This window comes from Solenopsis invicta, chromosome 13 (genome assembly GCF_016802725.1).
Source record: "Solenopsis invicta isolate M01_SB chromosome 13, UNIL_Sinv_3.0, whole genome shotgun sequence".
Classification (NCBI taxonomy): domain Eukaryota; kingdom Metazoa; phylum Arthropoda; class Insecta; order Hymenoptera; family Formicidae; genus Solenopsis; species Solenopsis invicta.
In genome coordinates this window covers 12,949,847-12,972,763 of record NC_052676.1, presented here as the reverse complement: position 1 = coordinate 12,972,763, position 22,917 = coordinate 12,949,847, and the positions used below count along the sequence as shown (strand labels likewise).

Sequence of the window (22,917 nt, the reverse complement as noted above, 5' to 3'; positions counted from 1 at the left end):
CGTATTTCATGTTTAGATTAACGTTTTTTTCATATTTCTCGTTTCATGTACGTCATGTTTCATGTATGTTATGTTTCACGTTTCATGTACGTCATGTTTCACGTTTCATGTACGTCACGTTTCATGTACGTCATGTTTCACGTTTCATGTACGTAACATTTCATGTACGTCATGTTTCTCGTTTCATGTACATCTACGTTTCTCCAACGTTTTTTTCATGTTTCTCACGTTTAATTTAACGTTTTTCATGTTTAGTTTAACGTTATTTCATGTTTTTTTCACGTTTAGTTTAACGTTTTTCATATTTAGATTAACGTTTTTTTCATATTTCACGTTTCATGTACGTCATGTTTCATGTACGTCATGTTTCACGTTTCATGTACGTCACGTTTCATGTACGTCATGTTTCACGTTTCATGTACGTCATGTTTCACGTTTCATGTACGTCATGTTTTATGTACATACGTCATGTTTCACGTTTCATGTACGTCATGTTTCACGTTTCATGTACGTCATGTTTCACGTTTCATGTACGTCATGTTTCACGTTTCATGTATGTCGTGTTTCACGTTTCATGTACACCCAAGGACTTTGATTCTGTCCATGGAAAAATTTTCCAAACTGAGAAGTCACCACTTTCTACATACTCGCAGTTCATGATTAATGAAACCACTAGAGTTTATTGGTCGTTACGTTAATCATGAACTGTAAGTATGTAGAAAGATAGCGACTTCTCAGTTTGAAAAATTTCCCCATGGACAGAATCAAAGTCCTTGGGTGTACGTCGTGTTTCACGTTTCATGTACGTCATGTTTCACGTTTCATGTACAACGTTGCCAGACCGCGAAAACATGTCGTGACACGTTCGAGCGATAACGATGATGATGAAATTGTTTGATAGAGGGGAAAAGTATCGCCCACTCCTTTACAATTGCAGAAGCTTTAATCCTCCTACAAACGTCGCAATTTATAATCAGTTTTGAATCAGTCGCTCGTTTGAACGGTTCTGAGACAACGCATCTCTCTCTCGGTATAAACAATGGCAAACTATTACGTTCCAATCCAGACTGAAGCGTGCGAGAGATCGTAAGTATCTTTATATTTAAATTACGTTTTATACATTTATTGTACGTTTTACTTATCTCTCCGTTTTTTTCAGCACGTCTTTGGAATCGCGGTATACGCCGCGTATTTTGGGTAGAAGGTTTGCGCTAACATCAACTTCCTACAAATGGATTGATGTAGCGATCAACGTTGGATCTGTTTCCTGCTCCGTGGAGATATCGCTCGGCGATCCCTTACGAAAAAAAACCCTCAAGTTTGAGTGTTAAACACTCACAAAGAACACTGAAATTTGGGTGTTAAACTCTCAAAAGAACGCCCAAATTTGGGTGTGATTTCGGACCGTCAATTGAAGGTTACACTCAATTGAGGGTTAACACCCAAAGAAAACCCTCATGAAAAAACACCCAAAGAAAACCCTCATAAAAAAACACCCAACTAGGTATTAACGGTCCAAAATGACAAATTGAGTGTTACCCTCAAGTGGATGAGAGTTAACACTCAATTTGTCATTTCGGACCGTTAATGCCTAGTTTCATTCTGAAAAATTGCGAATGAAAGATTAATTATTTGAAATAGTTTTATTCAAAATAATAAAATGTATCTTTATATCACATTTTTATACATATATCACATTCTTATATCTTATGTATCTTATATATATCTTATGTATTTTTAACTAGTAGGTTACACCACTTGCACATTTCAGAATATTTTTATTAGATATTAGATTTTATAGATTACTCTGTTTTTTTCTTCAAATTTCGTGCAACATTTTTGCACTTGTTGGACACCGCTGTTTTAAACAATTCCTCAGCATTCTTTACCGTCTTAAATTGACATAATACGTGATCTGTAAACATAAATATAACATTTTTTTTAAATACAATTGAAAAGCGATACATATATGTTATGATCTTAAGAAAGTATATTAAAAATCAAAAAGTTTAAATTTCCATATAAAGAATTATTGCTTCATAATTTTTGTTTTTATTAAGTAATTTTTATAATTTAGTTGACTAATTTATAATTTAAAAAAATTTTTTTAAAGTAGATTACCTTTCATTGCAAGAAATTTATCGCTGGTGGATAATGATTTCTTCTGAAGAGAACCTTCTGTTACAACTTTATTGCCTTTTTTGCCAGTTCTCGATGAACAGGCAATCTCTTGAGTTGTAAATAAATGACTCATCAGGTCGCAAGTTATTTTTCCGACGTCTGAGGTACGGATTTTTTTCATTACTGAGTCTGGAATTGAAATTCCTCTGCCTATGGGTACTGCATTCTATGTAAAAGATAACCATAAAATATAATACATGAAACATGAACATATACAAGATTTGTATTGATTTTAACGACAAATAAATAATTATTTGTATAATAAAAATGTATTTGTAGAAAATGAAATAATGTCTACGCTAACATAAAAATTTGGAGTAAAAGTTTATTTCAATACAAAAGAATATATAGGACAAGAGTTGTATAATTAATAAAAAGGAATATACAATACGTACATTACAATTATTTATATGTATATTATTGTGATGTATATAAGTCATTCATATTATTATTTAATGTTTAACCCTTTCATTGACACATTTGATGTATAGTATGTATATATGTATTTAAAAAATAAAAATTTGATTTATTTTGTTTGCTGATAACAAATCTAAGTATGAAACATTTCTAATCATTAAACTCAAATACATTCTAAATATTTATCAAAATATAAATAAAAAATGTTTTTATTTAAAAACATTAAAGCACATTAAACACATACAAAATTCTTAGCATAATAAATTACCAGTGAAGGGCAAATATTGAATAACATAATTTATTAAAAGTAAATTAATTTTGTTAATTTAATTATGAATTGAATTACCTGTTACATTTAAAATTAAATTTTTATTTTTTTTTTAGAGGTCGATAAAGTGGAAACGGTGACAGACTGAATTTTGACAAAACTTAACATATACCCATGGCCAATATTATATATATATTTTTATTTCTTTTAGAGGTCAATGTATATATATAGACAAATTTTCATATACTGTCAGCAGTTTCTTCAAAATTTGGTCTGTCTGTTTCCACTTCATTGATCTCTAAAAGAAATAAATATTTGATTTAAATAAGTATGCGTACCTCATCTGTATTCTCAGTCTGTTCGACTTTAATTGTGTCCGCCATCTCAATGTTATTTTTAGATTCTTCCATTTGGTTAAAATTATTTACCGGCATTATTTCAATATTGGTAATAGTTTGCGTCAAATCTTGATTTATATTCTCCTCGTTTTGCATTGATTTATCCATATCATTAATAGCAATCACTTTTAAAATTTTAATAGTTTCCACATTGTTTTCTTTTGATGTCTCTGTCTGTAAAACATATTACATATTTGATAATTGAATAAATAAAATTTTTTAATACATACAATGATTATATATATAATAAATATAGCATCCATACCAACTCTTCCATGGAGATACTTTGCGCCTTTGGAGACAAATTTTTATCTATTACTTGCAGTTTCTTCAAAATTCGGTCTGTGACCGTTTCTACTTCATTGACTTCTAAAAAAATAAAAATTTAATTTAAAATATGGTAATAGATAATTCAATTCATAATTAAATTAATAATATTAATTTAATTTAATAAATTATATTATTCAATATTTGCCCTTTCACTGGTAATTTATTATGCTAATATTTTATATGTGTTTAATGTGTTTTAATGTTTTTAAATGAAAACATTTTTTATTTATATTTTGATAAATATTTAGAATGTTTTTGGATTTGATAATTACAAATGTTTTATATTTAGATTTGTTATCAGCAAAGATAAATCAAATTTTTTATCTTTTAAATACATCAAATGTGCCAATGAAAGGATTAAACATTAAATAATAATGTGAATGACTTATATACATACTTTGTGATAATGACTGAAGTTTCATATCAATCTCGACATTTTTAACTGGTTCTTCTTTTTTCTTTTTAGTCAACAATGATTTGTAGTTGTCATCACTGGATGAAACTGTTTCGTCTTCAGATGATGTAAACGATAACTGAAATCCAAAAATATTAGATATTAATTAAAAAATCGAATACACATAAAAAAAATTTATAATATAAATTATAAATAGTACTTATAAAAGGACTTATATGCACCGAATGTACATATTAAACTTGTTTTGATATGCATATTCGGTGATTATACTCCAAGCGTCTCAAGACTTAGTCTTTCTCTTTCTATTTTACTGATAAGACACTTGGAATATCTCAGAGAGTGTATCAATGACAAGCATATATACTTACAGTGTATGACGAATGCTTCTGATCTTTAATTTGTTTGGCAATTTTTTCTTGCGACGCCACTTTCAATTTTTTATGGAACTGTAAAGTATATAAAGAATATTTTTTTTACATTTTCTTATTCACATTTATTACATTTTCTCCAAGCTTCTAGATTTTCTCTTCCTTTGCTTTATCAATCAATAAAATAATAATTTAAATTAATAGTATAATATTAAAAAATTAGGTAATAAGCTCCCAAGATTCCAAATCGAATTAGTAATAATAAAGGGCTTTTCGGAGCAAAGCTGGATCGTGGTGCTAATATAAATAAAGTTCTCAAACGACCGTTTCTTTAATTCTTATGAACAATAGACGTTTCATAAATGATGAATTAATGTTTATTAGGCTTACCGATGCGTTTATGGAAATATTATACTGAGGATGACCGCATTTACAGTCGAAACGTCTATTGTTCATAAGAATTAAAGAAACGGTCGTTTGAGAAATTTATTTATATTAGCACCACGATCCAGCTTTGCTCCGAAAAGCCCTTTATTATTACTAATTCGATTTTAAATTAATAGAAGAGAAAACTTAGGAGTATGTTAAATTATATGTAAAGCTGTTGAGAAATGGTTTATAAGATTTTCCAGTATTTGTGGAAAATCAAATAATTATAAAACATTACAAGTAATAACGTTGTCAATTACATTAATCATCACTTACTTTGGAATCATGTTTAGGTTTCTTTACAGATGTGTAATTATCTTCATTGTCAGAGAAAGATTTTTTCATTAGCCTCTTTCTTTCCTTCTTGCTTGGATTATTGATATCAAATTTCTCAATTTCTACTAGTTGTCGGTGCATATCTGTCCATTCTAAAAAATAAAAATAGTTAACCCGTACATATTTTAATATAAAATTTTATGTATAACATCAATTTGAAAATGATGTCGGACTACGTTAACAACTTGCTCAAGAAGGTAACACAATAGTATTTTAACCCGAAAAACAATGACATGCATAATGAATAATAAATTTCAATATTGCATATTATTGAATATTTTATACTGTATTCTACAATATAATTTAAATTTAGATTTAAAATGTTTAATTTTATAAGACAATTCTTAATTGCACATTTTTTTCAGGGGATATTCCTAAGTCGTACGGATGTCCTTTGGATGTCCATACGTCTTAAGAATGTTCCCTAGATAAAGTATGCTATTAGGGAACATACCTCCATATGCTAGAATTCTGACTGCCGATGTTATCCAGTCTTTTTTGGTCAGTGATTTCACAATCTTTTTCATTTGTTGAGCACTTTTAATCTCACATGACGGCCACAAAATTTCTACTAGCGTTTTGTTCTTCACAATAGTTTTTAGATCCTCGCTATCTTTATCTTTTACTAACCAATCTTGAAATCCGACGGCAATACTATTATTCTCATTTGCGAATTCAACGAGTATACATTTATCGTTATTCATTGTGATGGTAATTATCAAACCTCCAATTTCGATAAAGTTCCCTAAAACAGCACATGATATCGAACAAATATTGAGATGTTATAAATATACGCACAATATCAATATTGTACGGATGTTCATATATGATATCTAAAATATTATCGAATATTTATACGATATCTTGTGCTGTAAGGATTAGGCACGTGTCTTACGAAATGAAAGAACAAAGTGTCGCTCTACCCCGTACACCGTTAAAGTCAGCGATTATAGGTTAGATAATCGACAAAATGCAGCGACATGAGTATACCGTTATGCGCATGTTCTGTGATTCACCTTTAACTACATTATTGAAACGATGAATCAACGATCACTTGGATACAGGCAGTACTTGAAAAATTCAAGATTAAACATTCCACAAACAACAATAAATTCTCGAAGAAAAAAGAAAATGGAAATAGAAGAATTTATGCAACTTAATCAGGTATACATTTATATGCATAAATAACATATGTACACACAACGCACACAAACGCGCGTGCGTTTTTCCGTTTAACAAATAATCAATAATATATTAATAAAATTGTATATTACTGTTTTTATATTATAGGGAATAAATGATGCAACAATCAATATGGATATTGATCAGGAAAGTGGTAATGAAAATGATGCAAATAATGCTTACGAACAAGGCAATGAGGATGGCAACAACGAAAATGCTTATTACGATCAACAAGATGATGAGAATGACAATGACGAAAATGTTTATTACGACCAACAAGATGACGAGAATGGTATTGATGAAAATGCTTATGACGAACGATACGATGATGACAATGAAGAAAACGATGAACAACAAAATGATATTAATGATGAAATTATTTTTGAGGATGAATCCATGATTGACACAGCTGACGAACAAGTAAGGCTGCTATAAATCTAATTACATTTATATGTAAAAATAAGATTTTTAAAAATTTTGAAAACTAGAATAAGGATAACTATTTTATAATATTATTTTACTTTAATTTCTTATAGATGAGACAACCGATTTATAATGGCTGTCAATTAACTCAAGAAGAGAGTGACACCCTTATCATGAGTTTTGTCATTCGTCATGGTCTAACAGATGCTGCGTTAGATGACTTATTGAAATTAATTAATTGCCATCTTCCGATTACATTAAATTCATCAAAATATTGTTTTTTAAAAAAAATGAATTCCGTTATAAACGTGAAAACATTTTATTACTGCCCTGAATGTTATATATTGATAGATTTTGAACAGAGGGCTTATAATAATTGTACATCTTGCTATGTACGATATGCAAAAATCAATTTAAAACGTAATGGACATTATTTCGTTCACATGCCATTGAAAGATCAATTACGAGATTTATTATCAAGTCCACTTTTCCATAAATTACGAAGGGGTTGCGCTGAACCTGATGTTCTTTCAGATGTAAATAGCGGACAAGCTTATCGAAAGCTGTATGGTAATGTTATTAATAATTATGATATAACTCTTCAATGGAACGCTGATGGAGTTAATATTTTTCAGTCATCAAAAATATCGATGTGTCCTATTCAAGTGGCAATCGATGAATTACCATATCGATTACGTAAAGAGAATATCTTGCTTGCAAGTTTATGGTGTTCGTCTAAAAGACCTGTAATGGATTTATATTTGAAACCATTTGTAGATGATTTGAAAGATTTACATGAAAATGGTTTCGATTGTTTGCCACCTGATTTTGATGCACCTATAACTGTGAGAGTACACACCTTCCTTGCATCCGTAGATTCTGTAGAACGGTGTGCATTACAAAATATACATCAATATAACGGTGAATATGGATGTTCATATTGTTTATGCCCAGGGGAAACAGTAAACGTAGGTAATGGTAACGCCCGTATATATGTTGAAGAAGGCCGTAAAAGATCTAAGAATCAACATGAACAAGATGCTATAAAAGCAGTTACAGAGCATACGATTGTTCGGGGCGTTAAAGGTGTATCATTATTAATGCTTTTACCAGTTTTCAATATTATTAAATCTTTTCCTCCAGAGTACATGCACTCAGTGCTACTTGGAGTTGCCAAATTTTTTTTAAAAGCTTGGTTTTATAATCCTGCTGGTCCTTGGTATATTGGTACAAAGAGAGATGTTTTTAATTCTAAATTAACATCAATTCAGCCACCACGCGAAGTAACACGAACACCAAGATCGATCAATGATTTAAAATTTTGGAAGGCATCCGAGTTCAAAAATTTTCTCCTTTATTATTCCATGCCGTGTTTGAAGGCTTTGCTTCCAACTAGATTTTATAATCATTGGTCTCTGTTGGTTTTTGCAATGCATATCTTTCTACGAGATAGAATAACTGATGCAGATTATATTCAAGTCGAAAAAGCCATTAGACAATTTATCGAACAAATTCCTGATTTGTATGGTTTAGAATTTATGAGATATAATGTGCACTTGCTACTTCATATACCAAAATCAGTTACATACTTCGGTGCGGTATGGGCTTGGTCAGCGTTCCCATTCGAGGGTTATAACTATGTATTGAGAAAGATGCTTTTCAGCTCCCAATTTGTATTACAACAAATTTGTAAAACATATTGCAGATTGCAAAAATTAAAATTTAACGATACCTTTAATACAAGGAATTGTAATCAGGAAGGAAAAAAGTTGTATTATGATATGTTAGGTAATAAATGTAAATACATGCAAACTTATTGTTTTCGTAATGATATTCGTTTACGAATTTTTGGTGCTGGCAGTAATATTCTGTTAAACCTTACAGAAAAATTGTCGATACAAGCACTCATCAATACTAATATTGAAACTAATGCTAAATCGTATTCGAGATTTATGTATAATGGAGTCTTCTATCACAGTAATTCTTATGACAAAATCTATAAACGAAATAATAGTGTTATACGTACGTATTTAGGAGAATTTATAACAATTACAAGAATTATTTTAGTTTTTTCAGAGACCGGTAATAATTCGTTCGTAATTGTTGGTACATCTTTTCAAATATTACCAGATAAAGTACTGTGTTCGCATTCTAATTTTTCATCGGCCAGTTATTCTTACGCTGTAAGACAAACAAATAACATTGTAACATTACTTCCCGAACAGATTACTAACAAATGTATTCTTTTACCAGGTGATGATGACGAAAGAAAATATATTATTTTATTGGTTAACAATGTAGAAACGGATTAAAATTAAAATGATTAATAATATAAAAATATTTTAACAAATTTGTAAACTTAGTGTAAAACTAAAAATGTACAATAAATTATTAACGATATATATTACATATAATTTATATATGCGTATATCATTATTGAATCGAAGATTATTAATCACAAAATAGGCTTAATTATATATAGCTGATATAAATCGATCGGAGCAATAATTGAATATATATTCGATCAGCAAGAAATCACAGCATCGAATACTAACACTTACCAATATTTACATTTAAATAATAAATCACTAAAACACTAAAATCGCATATTCTTAATCAGTGTTTCCATGTCTACACCAAATTAACATGGCTGCGTTCAGCAGAAAAAGCAGCTTTGCAACTGTTGTAAAATTCTTTGATATGATTGGTTCTTGCCCTTAGTTCCTGCTGGATTTAAGTGCACAAACCAATCAGATTAAAGAATTTTACAACAGTTGCAAAGCAGCTTTTTTTGCTGAACGCAGCCAATAAATATTGATACATACTGACTGATACACTTAACATTGACGCTCAAATGCTTAAAATCGACACTCACACTATTGAGTGTTTGCACCAATCCAACACCGAATATTGATGGTCACACCCAACCGACACCTAACATTGATGCTCAATGCATAACCCCGACACTCACTATTGGGTGTTTGCACCAAACCAACACCGAATATTGATGGTCACACCCAACCGACACCCAACATTGATGCTCAACGCTTAACCGACACTCACTATTGGGTGTTTGCACAAAACCAACACCGAATATTGATGGTCACACCCAACCGACACCCAACATTGATGCTCAACGCTTAACCGACACTCAATATTGATGGTCAACACTCAACATACACCCAATATTGAGGGTTAACACTTAACTTTGATGGTAAACACCCAAATTTGAGTGTTAACACCTAAAATTCAGTGTTTTTTTTCGTAAGGGATACACGCGGCAACCGGATTGTTCTACCTTATAAAACGTGGAGAGTTCTGTTAGATAAACGTGCGGATTTCGACCGATTCGTCCAGTCAACCGAAGCACCATCGTTACCGATTCATGACCTTACCGTGCAACACGTAAAACTGCGCGATGAAAATATTGTTAAATTATCGTTGCGCGATGCTTGTATTTACCTAAAACCTGCAACTATGTTATTTATATTCAACCTGGAACATTGTGTCGAGCACATGTATTATATGCTGCATCAAAGCATTGCAACTGCGACTGAGAAATTTAAACATTTTGTAACATTTTTGCGTCAAAACTTTGCCATGAACAAACCAGACGCGACAGAATTATTGCGCAAATTTTACGATAAGAGTGTGCAAATTGAGTGTGAATTAATAGCTTACGCTATTGATACTATTGTGAACGAAGCATTACATGAACAATAAAAAAGGATTTTAAAAAACTCTTTAAAATGTATTTGAAAATCTATCCTTATCCATTGTTTCCTATTTTCTTAGTAAATAATATGCGAGATAGTAGACATTAAGGAGGCGCGCGAAAGAAACAAGCGTGGCGAGGTGGGGGAGACTAAACGCGCAAGCACACGCTTGACCATGTACGAGAAAATTGAGCGCCAGCGGGTGGCACGGCGGCGGCGGCGGCGGCGGCGGGCCCCGCGGAAATAGCCGCGCACACCCCACAAAATATTCGCCATCGTATCGCTTATCCCCCTCGTGATGACAGACATTTCCGATTTCAAAAGTACAGTCATACACACCTCCTCGCGGTGTGATTTATTATGTTTATGTAAACAGAGTGACAAGTACATGGCCCATGTTTACATTAAATGGTCAGTTGCCTCCACGCGGTACATTTCAAAGGTGTCGGTCAAGAACATGATCCTCGAATCGTTATCACTGTTTATTTAAACATTGATTACGCAGAACTACCGGTTAGGTTCATACACGTGTCCCCGATTTAATTCCCCCCTTTCCCCGCCCCGGTCGCGTGACATCGTCACCGGTTAGACCCCCCGTGAGACCCGAAATATTCCCCCCTTCCCCGCACGCGGCACATTTCAAAGGTGTCAAATTTATTTAAACATCGGTCAAAAACATGGTCCTCAAATCGTTATCACTGTTTATATAAACATTGATTACGCAGAACTACCGGTTAGGTTTACACATGTGTCCCCGTTTTAAGCCCCCCTCCCCCTCCTCCTCCCGGTTTGGTCCACCCGCGGGACCTTATCGCCGGTTAGGTCCCCCCGCGCGACCCGAAATATTCCCCCCTTCCCCGCACCCCCCTGAGATCCCCGAGTTTGAACCGGCCACTACATTCTACTAGTTTCTCTAGTAATTCATTATTTGGTGTAGTACTTAAGTACTTGTAAAAAGGGAATTCAACTACTGGGATAAATATTGAAATACTGAATTTATGTCTTTTTTACTGTTTCAAAGTTTTTAAATATCACAACCTATTTCTACAAAAATTTAATACAATTTTGAGATAATAATTGTACTAAGCCTAATATATAAAAATATAAACCTAAAATAACATGAAATAAATGATTTAATCTAATATTATGATGTAATTAAGGTCGAAAAGAAAAATGGTCAAATTTTTCTGAAAACATGTAAAATGTATTTCTTTTGACATAAAATAATACAATGACAAGTTATATTAATAATTGAAAAATATTAAGATTGAATAAATATTTTAAATATATTAAGAGAGTACATCAGAACATAAATATTGCTAATAAAATTATACTTTTGTTTAATTAAACTTGTTTTTAACTCTTACTTGAAATCATTTGTTGAGGAATTTTATGAAGTGGATCTATCTTAGTCTCTTTCAAAAGAATTAATTAGAAGATATACGCATAGTTTGCTATCGTATCACGTTACAACACATTTGCACTGTATCATTTCAAAAAAAATTGCCATACATTCAGGAGTCATTTCCATAATGCTACAGAAAATGTTAGAAGAAACATTGATTGAGCGATTTTGACAAACAATATCGTTTATTAAGTGAAGACGCATACCTAATAAAATGCATTTCATCTGATTAGATTGAAAAGTCTTAACTATAAGTACATATGATATGGAGATTACTGTTTTATTTTGTAAATAAACTATATTATTAATGCGTGTTTTCATGCGTTCATATCCTTCCACATGAAACAGAATATTTTTGTAAATAAATCTACGAAACAAGCGAACTTACTGATTTTGTATGTCTTCCTTTAAAAAATTTTCTACAGCCATTTTTTGAGTTAATGTTAGCGTAATATAATCAGGCTTACCAAATAATCGTATATGCTCACCATATGCTACGCAATTATTAGATGTAAGCTTTCGAAAAGTCAATGCTTCGTACAAAGATTTGGCAAATAATGCATTATTATTTGACGAGAAAACGTCTGCATCCTTTTCTTTCAGAGATTGAAGTCTTAAATAAAATTTACAAATTTGTGTGGGTTTCATACTGCTTGAGAACTCCGAAACATCTTGGCTAATGTACCATTGTAATGTTCATATGAGAAGCAAGATACAGCCCACAAACCTCTAAACTGTTTCACACTTTTAGGAATATGGAGAAGTAAATAAATATTAAATTTCATAAGTTGAGGTGCATTGTATACGTCTTCTATATTTAAAACAAACTGTCGTATACACAATTCTGCAATAGAGAAATCCTCCTAGTGAAATTTTTTCACGTAGAAAAATATGTACATTACATACAAGAAGAAACCAATGCTCGATATATTTTCTTGGCATTTCTACTTTATGTAAACACGGCAAAGAGTAATATAATAAAAAAGTTTTTCCATTCAGAAGTTTTCCATAGTTTACGTTCTGTAATGGACCGAGGAATTCTAGTAATTTCACTTGGTGGCTTAATAAAACAAAGGATGGCATCAATTTGTTTCAGCTTAATGTCTGATCCGACATAGAAAGATTCCTTCTTATTTTCTCCATTTTTCCACCACTCCACCATAGTTTTTACAACACCAAGTAAAATACAATGCATGTAATTAGGCACAAAACATGATATTATATTAAATAAGGGAAGCAGAAGAAGGACAAATGCATCCTTTATTCCATTTTTAACCTTTCCATTTTGCATAACAGTTTTGGTATCTTGCACATGTTGTTCGTGAGTTCGTAATTGTCCTATATCATCACGATAAATCCTTGCTCTTCCACGACCAACTTCACACTCCTTTCCTTCATTCAGACAAAAAGAACAGCCTTGTTTACCTCGAAATTTTAATTTCTGAAGCAATGGTCTTGCTTGAGAATCAACTAAGGCTATGAGAATGTGAACTTTTTCTTTAGCTTTGATTTCAGAGTCTGGAATGACATACTTTAATCTTTCATTATGTAACATACTTAGTTCCTCAACAAATAGCTTCAAGAATATATTCATGTCAGGTTTAGATCCATACTATAATCCGCAAAGTAAAACATTTTCTTTACGAGCTTGAAAAGGCAAATTATTTACAGCTACCTGGATAGGCCATAAACTTACTTTAGATGATTTAAAAATTTGTATTCCATCAATATTCCATTGTAATGTGAGATCTTTTTCTGAAATAATACTATCTTGTATTAATTTTTTATATACTTCGCCACTGTGAACATCGCTTTGACTACTTATAAATCTTTCTTGAAGCTTGGAATGTATACGGTCATCTTGAAGTAGCCGAATCAATTGATCTTGTAATGGAATTTGAATAAAAATGCATTGCTGCGACTTTAAATCATCCATTAGACATATCAATCCACAACTGCAAATTACTTTACTTGTTTCCAAGAAATTAACTAAACTCTTGTAACCAGAGCAAAAGAAATGTGTTATTATATTAGGTGGCTTAGGAAATTTTTGAATGAGTAATTGTAATGATTTATGTTCTTGTCTTAGAAAGTGACAATCTATGAGATTTATAAGAGATTGAAGAGCACTATCAGAGAGTTCAAAACGCATAGCATAAGTCATAATTAATAATTCACTTTCCTCTTTTGTAATGTCACAACCCTCATATAAGGGTTTCCTATCTGAATTGATATGTTCAAAATTTTCTGTTTGAAATATGTCTTCATCATCTACAAAGTCTTCGAAGACAGTGCCATCATTATCAGAAATGTTACTATCTTCTGAATCAGTGTCAATGTAATCATTATTATGTAGGCTTGCACATTCGCTATTTTGAATACTTCCTTCCTTATTGTCATTATCACTTTCTTGCATTGTGAAATCCAATCTTTCTTTATTTTGTTCAAGGCTTTGCTGTTCGAATTCATCTTTGCTGTTAAAAAAGCATTCTGAATTCTCTCTACTGTCAAAATATCTTTCACTAGGATCCCAGTCCATAAGTTCATCAATGTTACCATTATCTGATAGTGCATGCTGGAAATAAGTTTTTTAAATATAATTATTTAAAATTTCCTTTTAATTTTTACAACTGATAATATAACATCATTATACAATTTTATTTTAAATTGTTAAATTAAAAAAAAAGTTTATTGAAGAATGTTTTTCGTTTATTCTGTATTACATTAATTTGTAGTTATACATACTCGTATTTAATCAATGCTGATATCTTTATTATATTCTAATCGTACAATTACCTATTTTATTACAATAAATAATATTAATATAAGACTCATAAATGAAAATAGTGTAAAACTAATATATAATTGATATAAATAATTGATAAATAGAAATGCTTCAAAATTGTAAAAATAAATTTAAGCTAGTTTTATTTCGACGTCCTTATTTTTTCATTAATATTTAAGACTTATTAATATATCGTTAAAATATTTTATTCTTTTTCTCGATAAATTTTAATAAAACAACTATTGATTCCCTATATTTCAAATACTTTAATTGATAAATTCAATTTTTTTAAAAATAATATTATTGAGAAAATCTACCCATTATACATTTTAAGCGATCAATTTTCTAAATGATATAAAACCAATTATAATAAAATAAAAAGAGATAAAAATATCAAATAATAACCAACATCAATCATTCATCAACGCATTGATAAAGAATTTAGTAATCAATTTTAACTTAAGAAAATCTAAAAATGTTTATTAACCTCATTACGTTGAATAACTTGTTGACAACGAAGAGTTGTGTCGGGGATAGGAATATTTAAATCTTGAAGGTATTGTTTGTATGGACCTCGGCGTGACATTTCTTTTAATATAGGAGCAACTATTAATTAATAATTTTGAATTACGTTGAAATTGACTCGTTCAGACTCGTGCAGCTTGCTAATGCTAATAAGTGGCGTCGGAGCATTGGCCCATAGGGTTCGAGTGTGCCGTTTTTACCTATACGATACTGCATAGCGCGCCACGCTTTCTTTACTATGCGCAGGCCGCAGACATGAATTTTCTTGTAACTAAAAAAAACAATTGCCTCCACAGGACTATCATTAGCGTGGCCGCGTGTGATGCGTTAGACTGGTATCGCAATATTGCGATATTTCTATTGTCAAGCCACGCTGTTTTACATTAGCTGCATCAATTGTGTTGTTTTTACCCGTTGATCTATACGCATCGTAGAAATTTGAAGAGTGAATAAGTGCAGTAATTATGTCCAATATAAAATGTGCTGTGGATACGAAACTGTCGTCGGATGAGAAATGTCTCGTCGTGCAGTTTATCGATGAGAGACATAAACCTGTTCAAGTGGGCTTTCAAGCTTAGTTAAAAAAGGAAAATACAGAATCAGATTTGAGTCACCTCCTAAACTCGGAGGTGATCATTCGATAGCCCGTAGGAGAGGATATCAAATGTGCCAAAATGATGGAAAAAATTATTAAGAAGAAAAATATTACTTGGGAGGACTTGGTTGTAAGGGTGCGATCTTTGGGAAGTAAGTAATGCTTTTAACATAATTTAACATAGAAGCTTAGAACATGTACATACTGGAAGGGGCATAGCGCATCTGTGCATGTGTGATGAGCTAGAATATATGTAAATATATGTGTATATTATCCTCTTGTGCAAATGCATTGATTTTGTACTAACAATAATAAATAGGTGTTGAGGACACTTTTGCTACATACACCAGAGATAGGTTATGTATCTTCCAGTTTATATATTTTAAGCACAGAAGAGAGTTGCTAAATATATACCGGTTGCCTAAATCGTATCTCGTCAATATTTTTTAATCAAGAGGCGCGGTCGCGTCTCGTGCCAATTCAAAAAAAAAAAGCGAGAAAGACCGAAGCCTCTTTTACGCGAATCAGCGAGTTCAAGCATAACGAGATTATTAGATCTCAGCAACGGCTGAACCGATCGAGTTCAAAGTCGTCTCATTCGATAGCTTGGGAAAAATTGCATATATAAAAGTGTTTTTATTTTTTCTCTCCGTGCCGTACAAGCAGAGATATCGCGATGCAAATTCTAATCTCTACATTTTTCTGTAAGATACGTCTCCTTGGTCGTCGCCCTCAGGAATTCTCCCTTTCACATTTTCGACACAGTGTGGCGCTCGCTACTACACTATCAGCATCTATGCGGTCACGTGATGCACCATGTGATGTGCATCACGTGACCGCGATCATGATTACGCGTATGACAGGTTTCCTAACCTGTAACCTGAATCGTCAATAATATCTCGGTTTGCGGGGCAAACGACACATTTTTCTGCCGAATTCTTTCGCGTGGTGCAAAAATGCGTTGAATAAGCCTATTATTAATGAATACGTGCAGTTAAAAATATATATTTTGCATTAAATAGAGTCAATATTATTATATATTATACTCCTACGAGTGCTACGTATAAAATTTTTCGAGTGTCATAAGAAGATATGATTTACAAAGTGCACATGAATATGGTAATAAACGAGGTTAATTAGATCGGATGCACCTTATTAAATCTATTTTTATCTTGCTATCTATCTTTCTCCAATGCATATTTACCTTTCTCAGCAAAAATGTAGTTTGCTTTTTCGGGTCTGCCTCTAAGTCATGCTTTTTTAATTCTAGCCTTAATGTAAATGTATATTTTTAATGAGTTGACGTTTGAAACAAGTATCAAATAATTGAATAAAGATATAAAAATGATTCCAATGCCTGGTGTACGTGTAATTTTACAAGTTGAGTCTTAGAGGCCTCAACGCTGCGTGTACTTTCTGGTTTCAGAAATTTGTAATTGGATTAATTAATAAGTAAGGTAAGTACATTTTGAATCCTGTTTATTAAAAAAGTTAATAAAGTAAGTGTAACTTTTACAATGTATATAGAGTTACTAAAAACTAGTTAAAATAGTACATGATATTAAATATGCTCGCTGTGTTACAAAATGAATTATCTTTTATAAGAAAAAATATCTTTTATAAGACGATCAGAAATATTATTAAATATCTGGTAACAGCAAGATTAACACATATTATTTATTTACAATTAACATTTATTTTGTAACACAGCGAGCATATTTAATATCATGTATTATTTTAACTAGTTTAGTAAACTCAATATATATATTGTAAGAGCTACACTTAACTTTATTAACTTTAATAAACAGGATTCAAAATGTACTTACTATACTTATTAATTAATCTAGTTACAAATTTCTAAAACCAGAGAGAATACGCAGCGTTGAGACCTCTGAGACTCAACTTGTAAAATTACACATATTTTTATATCTTTATTCAATCATTTGATACTTGTTTCAAACGTCAATTCATTCAAAATATACATTTACATTATGCTAGAGTTAAAAAAGTATGACTTAGAGGTAGATCTGAGAAAAAGCAAACCACATTTTTGGTGGAAAAAATATGCATTGGAGAAAGATTGAAAGATAAAAATAAATTTAATAAGGCTCATGCAATCTAATTAGCTGTGTTTCATTATCATATTCATATGCACTTTGTCAATCATATCTTATGATACTTGAAAAATTTTATATGTAGCATTCGTAGGAGTATAATATAATATTGACTCTAGTTAATGCAAAATATATATTTTTAACTGCATATATTTATTAATAATATACTTATTCAACACGTTTTTGTACGAGACAAACGAATTCGGCTGAAAAAAGTGCATAATATATAATCTTGTCTATACAAGAGACATATTATTTATTGTGGATGGGAGTTGAGGTTAATTATATTCACGTAAGCAGTTTTTGATTTGCTTGGTGTATATATATATCAATATATATATATATATATATATATATATATATATATATATAAATGTATGTGTGTATATATATATATATGTATGTGTGTGTGTATATATATGTATATGTATGTATGTATGTATGTATGTATGTATATATTGCGTGTGTGTGTGTGTGTGTGTGTGTGTGTGTGTGTGTGTGTGTGTGTGTGTGTGTGTGTGTGTGTACACACACACATTATAGTCTTACTTGTAAGTTGAAATCATGGCATCACAAAAAATAAATATATTGCTTAACACTACAAAAACGCGTGATATCAGTACAAAATTACCTTTTCAAAAAAAGGTAAAAAAAGGTGCCAATTTATGTGTGTGCGCGCGCACCTTATCTATAATTTTTTTTTAAAACTCAAGTGGTACTATTTTTTAATTCAACCTAAATGTATTTTTTCCAAAAAACGTATGAAATCTTTAAATTGCGCCAATTATAAAGAGAATATATTGCTGTTTGAAATAACTGTTGTACTACTTTTAACGAATAAAATGCAAGTGATAGTATATTTATTTTTTAAGTAAAACCCAAGTAGCGGTATCTTTAATTCTTTTTTAAATAAAATTCAAGTGATACTGTGTCTGTGTATTTTTATTGAAACATTTTTCTGTTCTAACCTAAGTGGATGTACTTAATTTAAAAAAGTTTCAATGAAATATGTAACATTTAATCTCAAAGAATTAAACAGAAATGAGAATGTTTTATTAAAATAAAAAATTTTTAAACTACAAAAAATTGGCGCTGCTAAATGTCTAACTATAATCTAAATAAAATGTTGTAAAACAGCATCCTCCACCCATCGTGTGGAGGATGTCTATCCCCATGATACTTGCGAGAAGAGGTTACTTGTAAAAATTTCTACTAAATGTCTTAGCACTAGCAGAACTTGTTGCCAACCAAATACTGACAATGAGTGTTAATGAAGATCCGATCGCACAGACTCGAGCGTGTAAGATGCCACAAACTGTGCGACGGACTTGAGATGATGAAATAAAAAGAAGGAATAAATCCGAGCATCACAGACTCGAGGATACAAAATGCCACGGACTTTATATTGGTTTTGGCCGATGTTTCTTGGGGTCGTGCGCACCGATTTTATTTATTGTAACACCTACACGTTCTTCCACGAGCTTTGGTTTAATAACATTCTTTGTCTCTAACGCTTTGCCGACCGGACACGTGTCAGGTATCAATCAACCGCGTCAATCCGAGTGACTCAGTTCCGGCTTACTTGCACTGTTATCTCGAATCACTTGTTTGAAATCGGCCGCCTCGCTTATCCGGATGTCTGGTCACTCGGATTTCGTTACTTCATTCTTTTGATAATTTATAGCACTCTTATGTCCCGTCGTGCTACAGGAAGTCAATTTAACTAGATTTTCATTGCCTGACACATGCCGTCGCTTGAAAGAAAAGAATAGTTACCTCGCCGGACGTAACAATATTTGAATTTTAATTTTAATCTGCCCACAAAAGACCAGCAATATCATAAACATCTACTGTATGTAATGTTAAATTATTCTGGTTTTTTTAGCGCTACTTTCATATAATTTATCTTGCGACATAAGGAATAAATTTTTTTTTTTTATTGTCATGTTTATGCAAGTTTTGTTTCTTGCTTTTAATTATGACTTAATAACGCAAATGGCATTATTGCCAACGAAAGTTTATTACGTTTATTTGTTTTTATACGTGTTAAAAAAGAAAATATTCTTTCCGCATCGGCATTTAAATTTGGAAGACATCGAACAGCATTCAGAAGACTTTTTAAGTTTGGATATTTATCTTTATTATTAACGTCGTGACATTACAAAATATTTTTCCACATTTCGTCAAACGTTTTTGTTGAAAGAGTTTGCTTTTCCTCATTTGTAAAGTCTGATGGCAATGCAATACATTCTTTCTTTAAACCATCTTTTTTAAAACCACCGATAGTTTTGGCTACGAAAGAAACATCTTTAAATGATATTTCTCTATCTGTATTATATAAAGTTATATTAGGTGGGAAAACATTTAGCTTTGATAAAAATAAATTATTAATGGGTAATCTTTTGCAAATTTCTTCTGTAGAAGTCACATAAAACGACAAACAATTTTCTCGTATTGTTTCAATATCGTTTTCGTGATCCTGCATTTTTATTTTGTTAAGGTAATCATCGCAATCGGATTCAAAAGTAATTTCATGTAACACTTTATGATTTTCTTTTTCAGAGAATACTATGTTCATAATGTTCTCTGTGAAAGATTTTATAAGTTCATCTTTCAAAAATGTTTGCAAATTTTAAACAAAAATTGGACTGATTTTGAATGTATCCGCGTTTCTATTGCTTGAAAGAATGCATTGAATGTATTAAATTTATTTAATATATATTTTAAAAATAAAAAATACGCTTTTATATCAATTTTGCGCATTATTCTTAACAATTCTTTTCCAGACTTACTTTTTTTACTGACAACTTGCTCAGTTAGAAAAAGTTCAATTGTGTGTTAAGATTGCAGAAGTCTATTTACGCATTGATAATGGAAAAGCCAGCGTGTTCTACATAATTTTTTTAATTTTAAATACCTATTTTCAAAACTAAAAGAAAATTCACGAAAAATAGCAGTACGTTTTGGACTGCTGTTAACATATTTAGCAATTTTTTTTTTTAAATCGTCACAAACATCTGGTATCTTATTACATGCAGCACAAGCTGCTAACGCTGTCGAATGACAAGGACACAAAAACGTTATTAAATTTGGACATAATTCTTCTAATTTTTTTTTTAATGATTTTTGTTTCCCAGTTATAACAGATGCATTGTCGCATGACAAGGCAACAATATTTAAAAATCTCTAATCGCCACATTTCACATTTGAATGCGTTAATTAACTTTTCATGGCTGGAATCTTTGGCATCTATATCAATCAACTTTACTAACTGCATGCGAATATCTAATGTCTCGAAATCTACGTATCTTACGAGAAATGTCATCCATTTATCATTTGTAATGTCAGACGTCTCATCTATATATACGCAAAATTTTTGATTCTGAATGTTGTCCACGACACGTTCTCTCATCATTGGGTATACTGCATTTGTAACAACATTTCTGCACTTTGTACGACCCATTGTCATTTTTTTCAAGACATGTGAATCATCTGATAAATTTTGAAAAAATTTTAAAATGTGTTTTGCATTATCAAAAGGAATATTGAGAGTAACAATTAATGTTGCATGTCTCATTTCAGCTTTTTTTCTACAATCTTCAAATGGTAATTTGTTACTATATTCATTTATTGATATAAATAATGTTTCATTAGATTGTTTCTTTTCAAAATTTATAAGTTTATCTAAATGTGTTTTAGATTCTCTGTGTCGTTCAATATGTGATAATCCATCTGATATACTTTCATATATATCGCAAATTGAACATAAAAATAAACTTTTTTTCATGTGCCACTTCGCGTAACCAACATTTGTATTCATTAATTTTTAACCATTGTGGCTGAAATGTTTTATGTCTTTCTTAGGATGTTTTATCCCAGAAAAAAAGAATTAGATCTGACCAGATCAAATCATATCTTGACAGATCAAATTATATCTGATTAGATATACTCAGATATGGCTCATCATATCTACGCAGATCTAATCATATCTGTCAATATATAACCATATGTGGCATATATTGTACTCTTTGACGGCTTCAATCAGATCATATCTTTTCAGATCTGACAATATGTGCGATTCAATTTTTCTGGAATATCCCAGATCTGACATATCTGTTCATATCTGACAACTGTGATTGTGTATTTTCGGGAAAATCCCAGATCTAGCATATATGTTCATATCTGACAATATCTGTGATTCTATATTTTCGAGAATAATCCAGATCTGACATATCTGTTCAGATCTGACAATATCTATCATTGATTTTCAGCGAAACAGTCCAGATGACTGCAGTATTGCTACAAATCAATGATAGATATTATCAGATCTGTTTAGATATAATCATATTTAACAAATGCGACCCAAAATACTTTACGTCTAACCAATGGTCAGGTATGCATATCCCGAAATATTATAAGTAGAAATGAAATTGTATTTAATTAAAAGCTATTCAGATCTGAGCAGATCAAATTGATTTGATATCTGATCATATTTAATTATTATGATTAAATGTTTAATGATATTTGTCTAATTTCATATTTAACTCTTACTAGCCATCATGGGGTCATTCGCGTCCGAGCAAAATTTTCCGCGTTGTGTACTCTGGTCACTTCGGTACAGTACGTGCTACAGGTGCCTGCACCCCGCCTATGATCGAAAACCGTCTTATTACGGAGTACTTTTTAATAGAAGCGTAAAACGCGAATATCCTCAATGCAATGGCGAGAAACAAAAAATTACGGCAAGTGTTAAATATATAAACAGAAATTTATTTATACATAGAAAATTTAAAAAATTTAATTAAATATCTCTAATATATTACAATAAATCAATTATGATACAAACATAATTCGCTGATGACAAAGAACTTTTTAAAAATAAAAAACGTTAGTTATTTAGTATAATTTTATTTATCAATGTGCCTTATATCTAAAATACAAAAAAAACAATTGCAGAAAAATATAATTTAAATTATTTAGTACATAAGCTTATTAGGTGATAGTTAAAAGAAAGCAAAGAAATATCAATT

The 22,917-nt window shown here is 31.1% G+C and overlaps 2 protein-coding genes across 3 annotated transcripts; one reads left to right on the top strand and one right to left on the bottom strand.

Moving 5' to 3' along the window:
• Positions 1–1,733: 1,733 nt before the first annotated feature.
• On the bottom strand, positions 1,734–6,130 carry LOC120359384. Its single transcript, XM_039456678.1, has 9 exons — positions 6,038–6,130; positions 5,597–5,887; positions 5,083–5,234; positions 4,378–4,455; positions 3,992–4,127; positions 3,530–3,633; positions 3,205–3,438; positions 2,122–2,347; positions 1,734–1,915 (listed from the first exon to the last, which is right to left on the bottom strand). Exons 2-9 carry the CDS (start codon positions 5,844–5,846, stop codon positions 1,803–1,805), a joined length of 1,293 nt encoding a protein of 430 aa, XP_039312612.1. The 5' UTR covers positions 5,847–5,887; positions 6,038–6,130; the 3' UTR covers positions 1,734–1,802.
• Positions 6,131–6,163: 33 nt separating this feature from the next.
• On the top strand, positions 6,164–9,070 carry LOC120356758 (chromatin-remodeling ATPase INO80-like). Of its 2 annotated transcripts, XM_039456677.1 has the most exons (4): positions 6,164–6,306; positions 6,433–6,744; positions 6,861–7,317; positions 8,453–8,559. In XM_039456677.1, exons 1-4 carry the CDS (start codon positions 6,181–6,183, stop codon positions 8,464–8,466), a joined length of 909 nt encoding a protein of 302 aa, XP_039312611.1. In that variant the 5' UTR covers positions 6,164–6,180; the 3' UTR covers positions 8,467–8,559. The 2 variants fall into 2 exon arrangements, with proteins under 2 accessions (XP_039312611.1, XP_039312610.1); XM_039456676.1 differs by having other exon boundaries at positions 6,861–9,070.
• Positions 9,071–22,917: the final 13,847 nt, after the last annotated feature.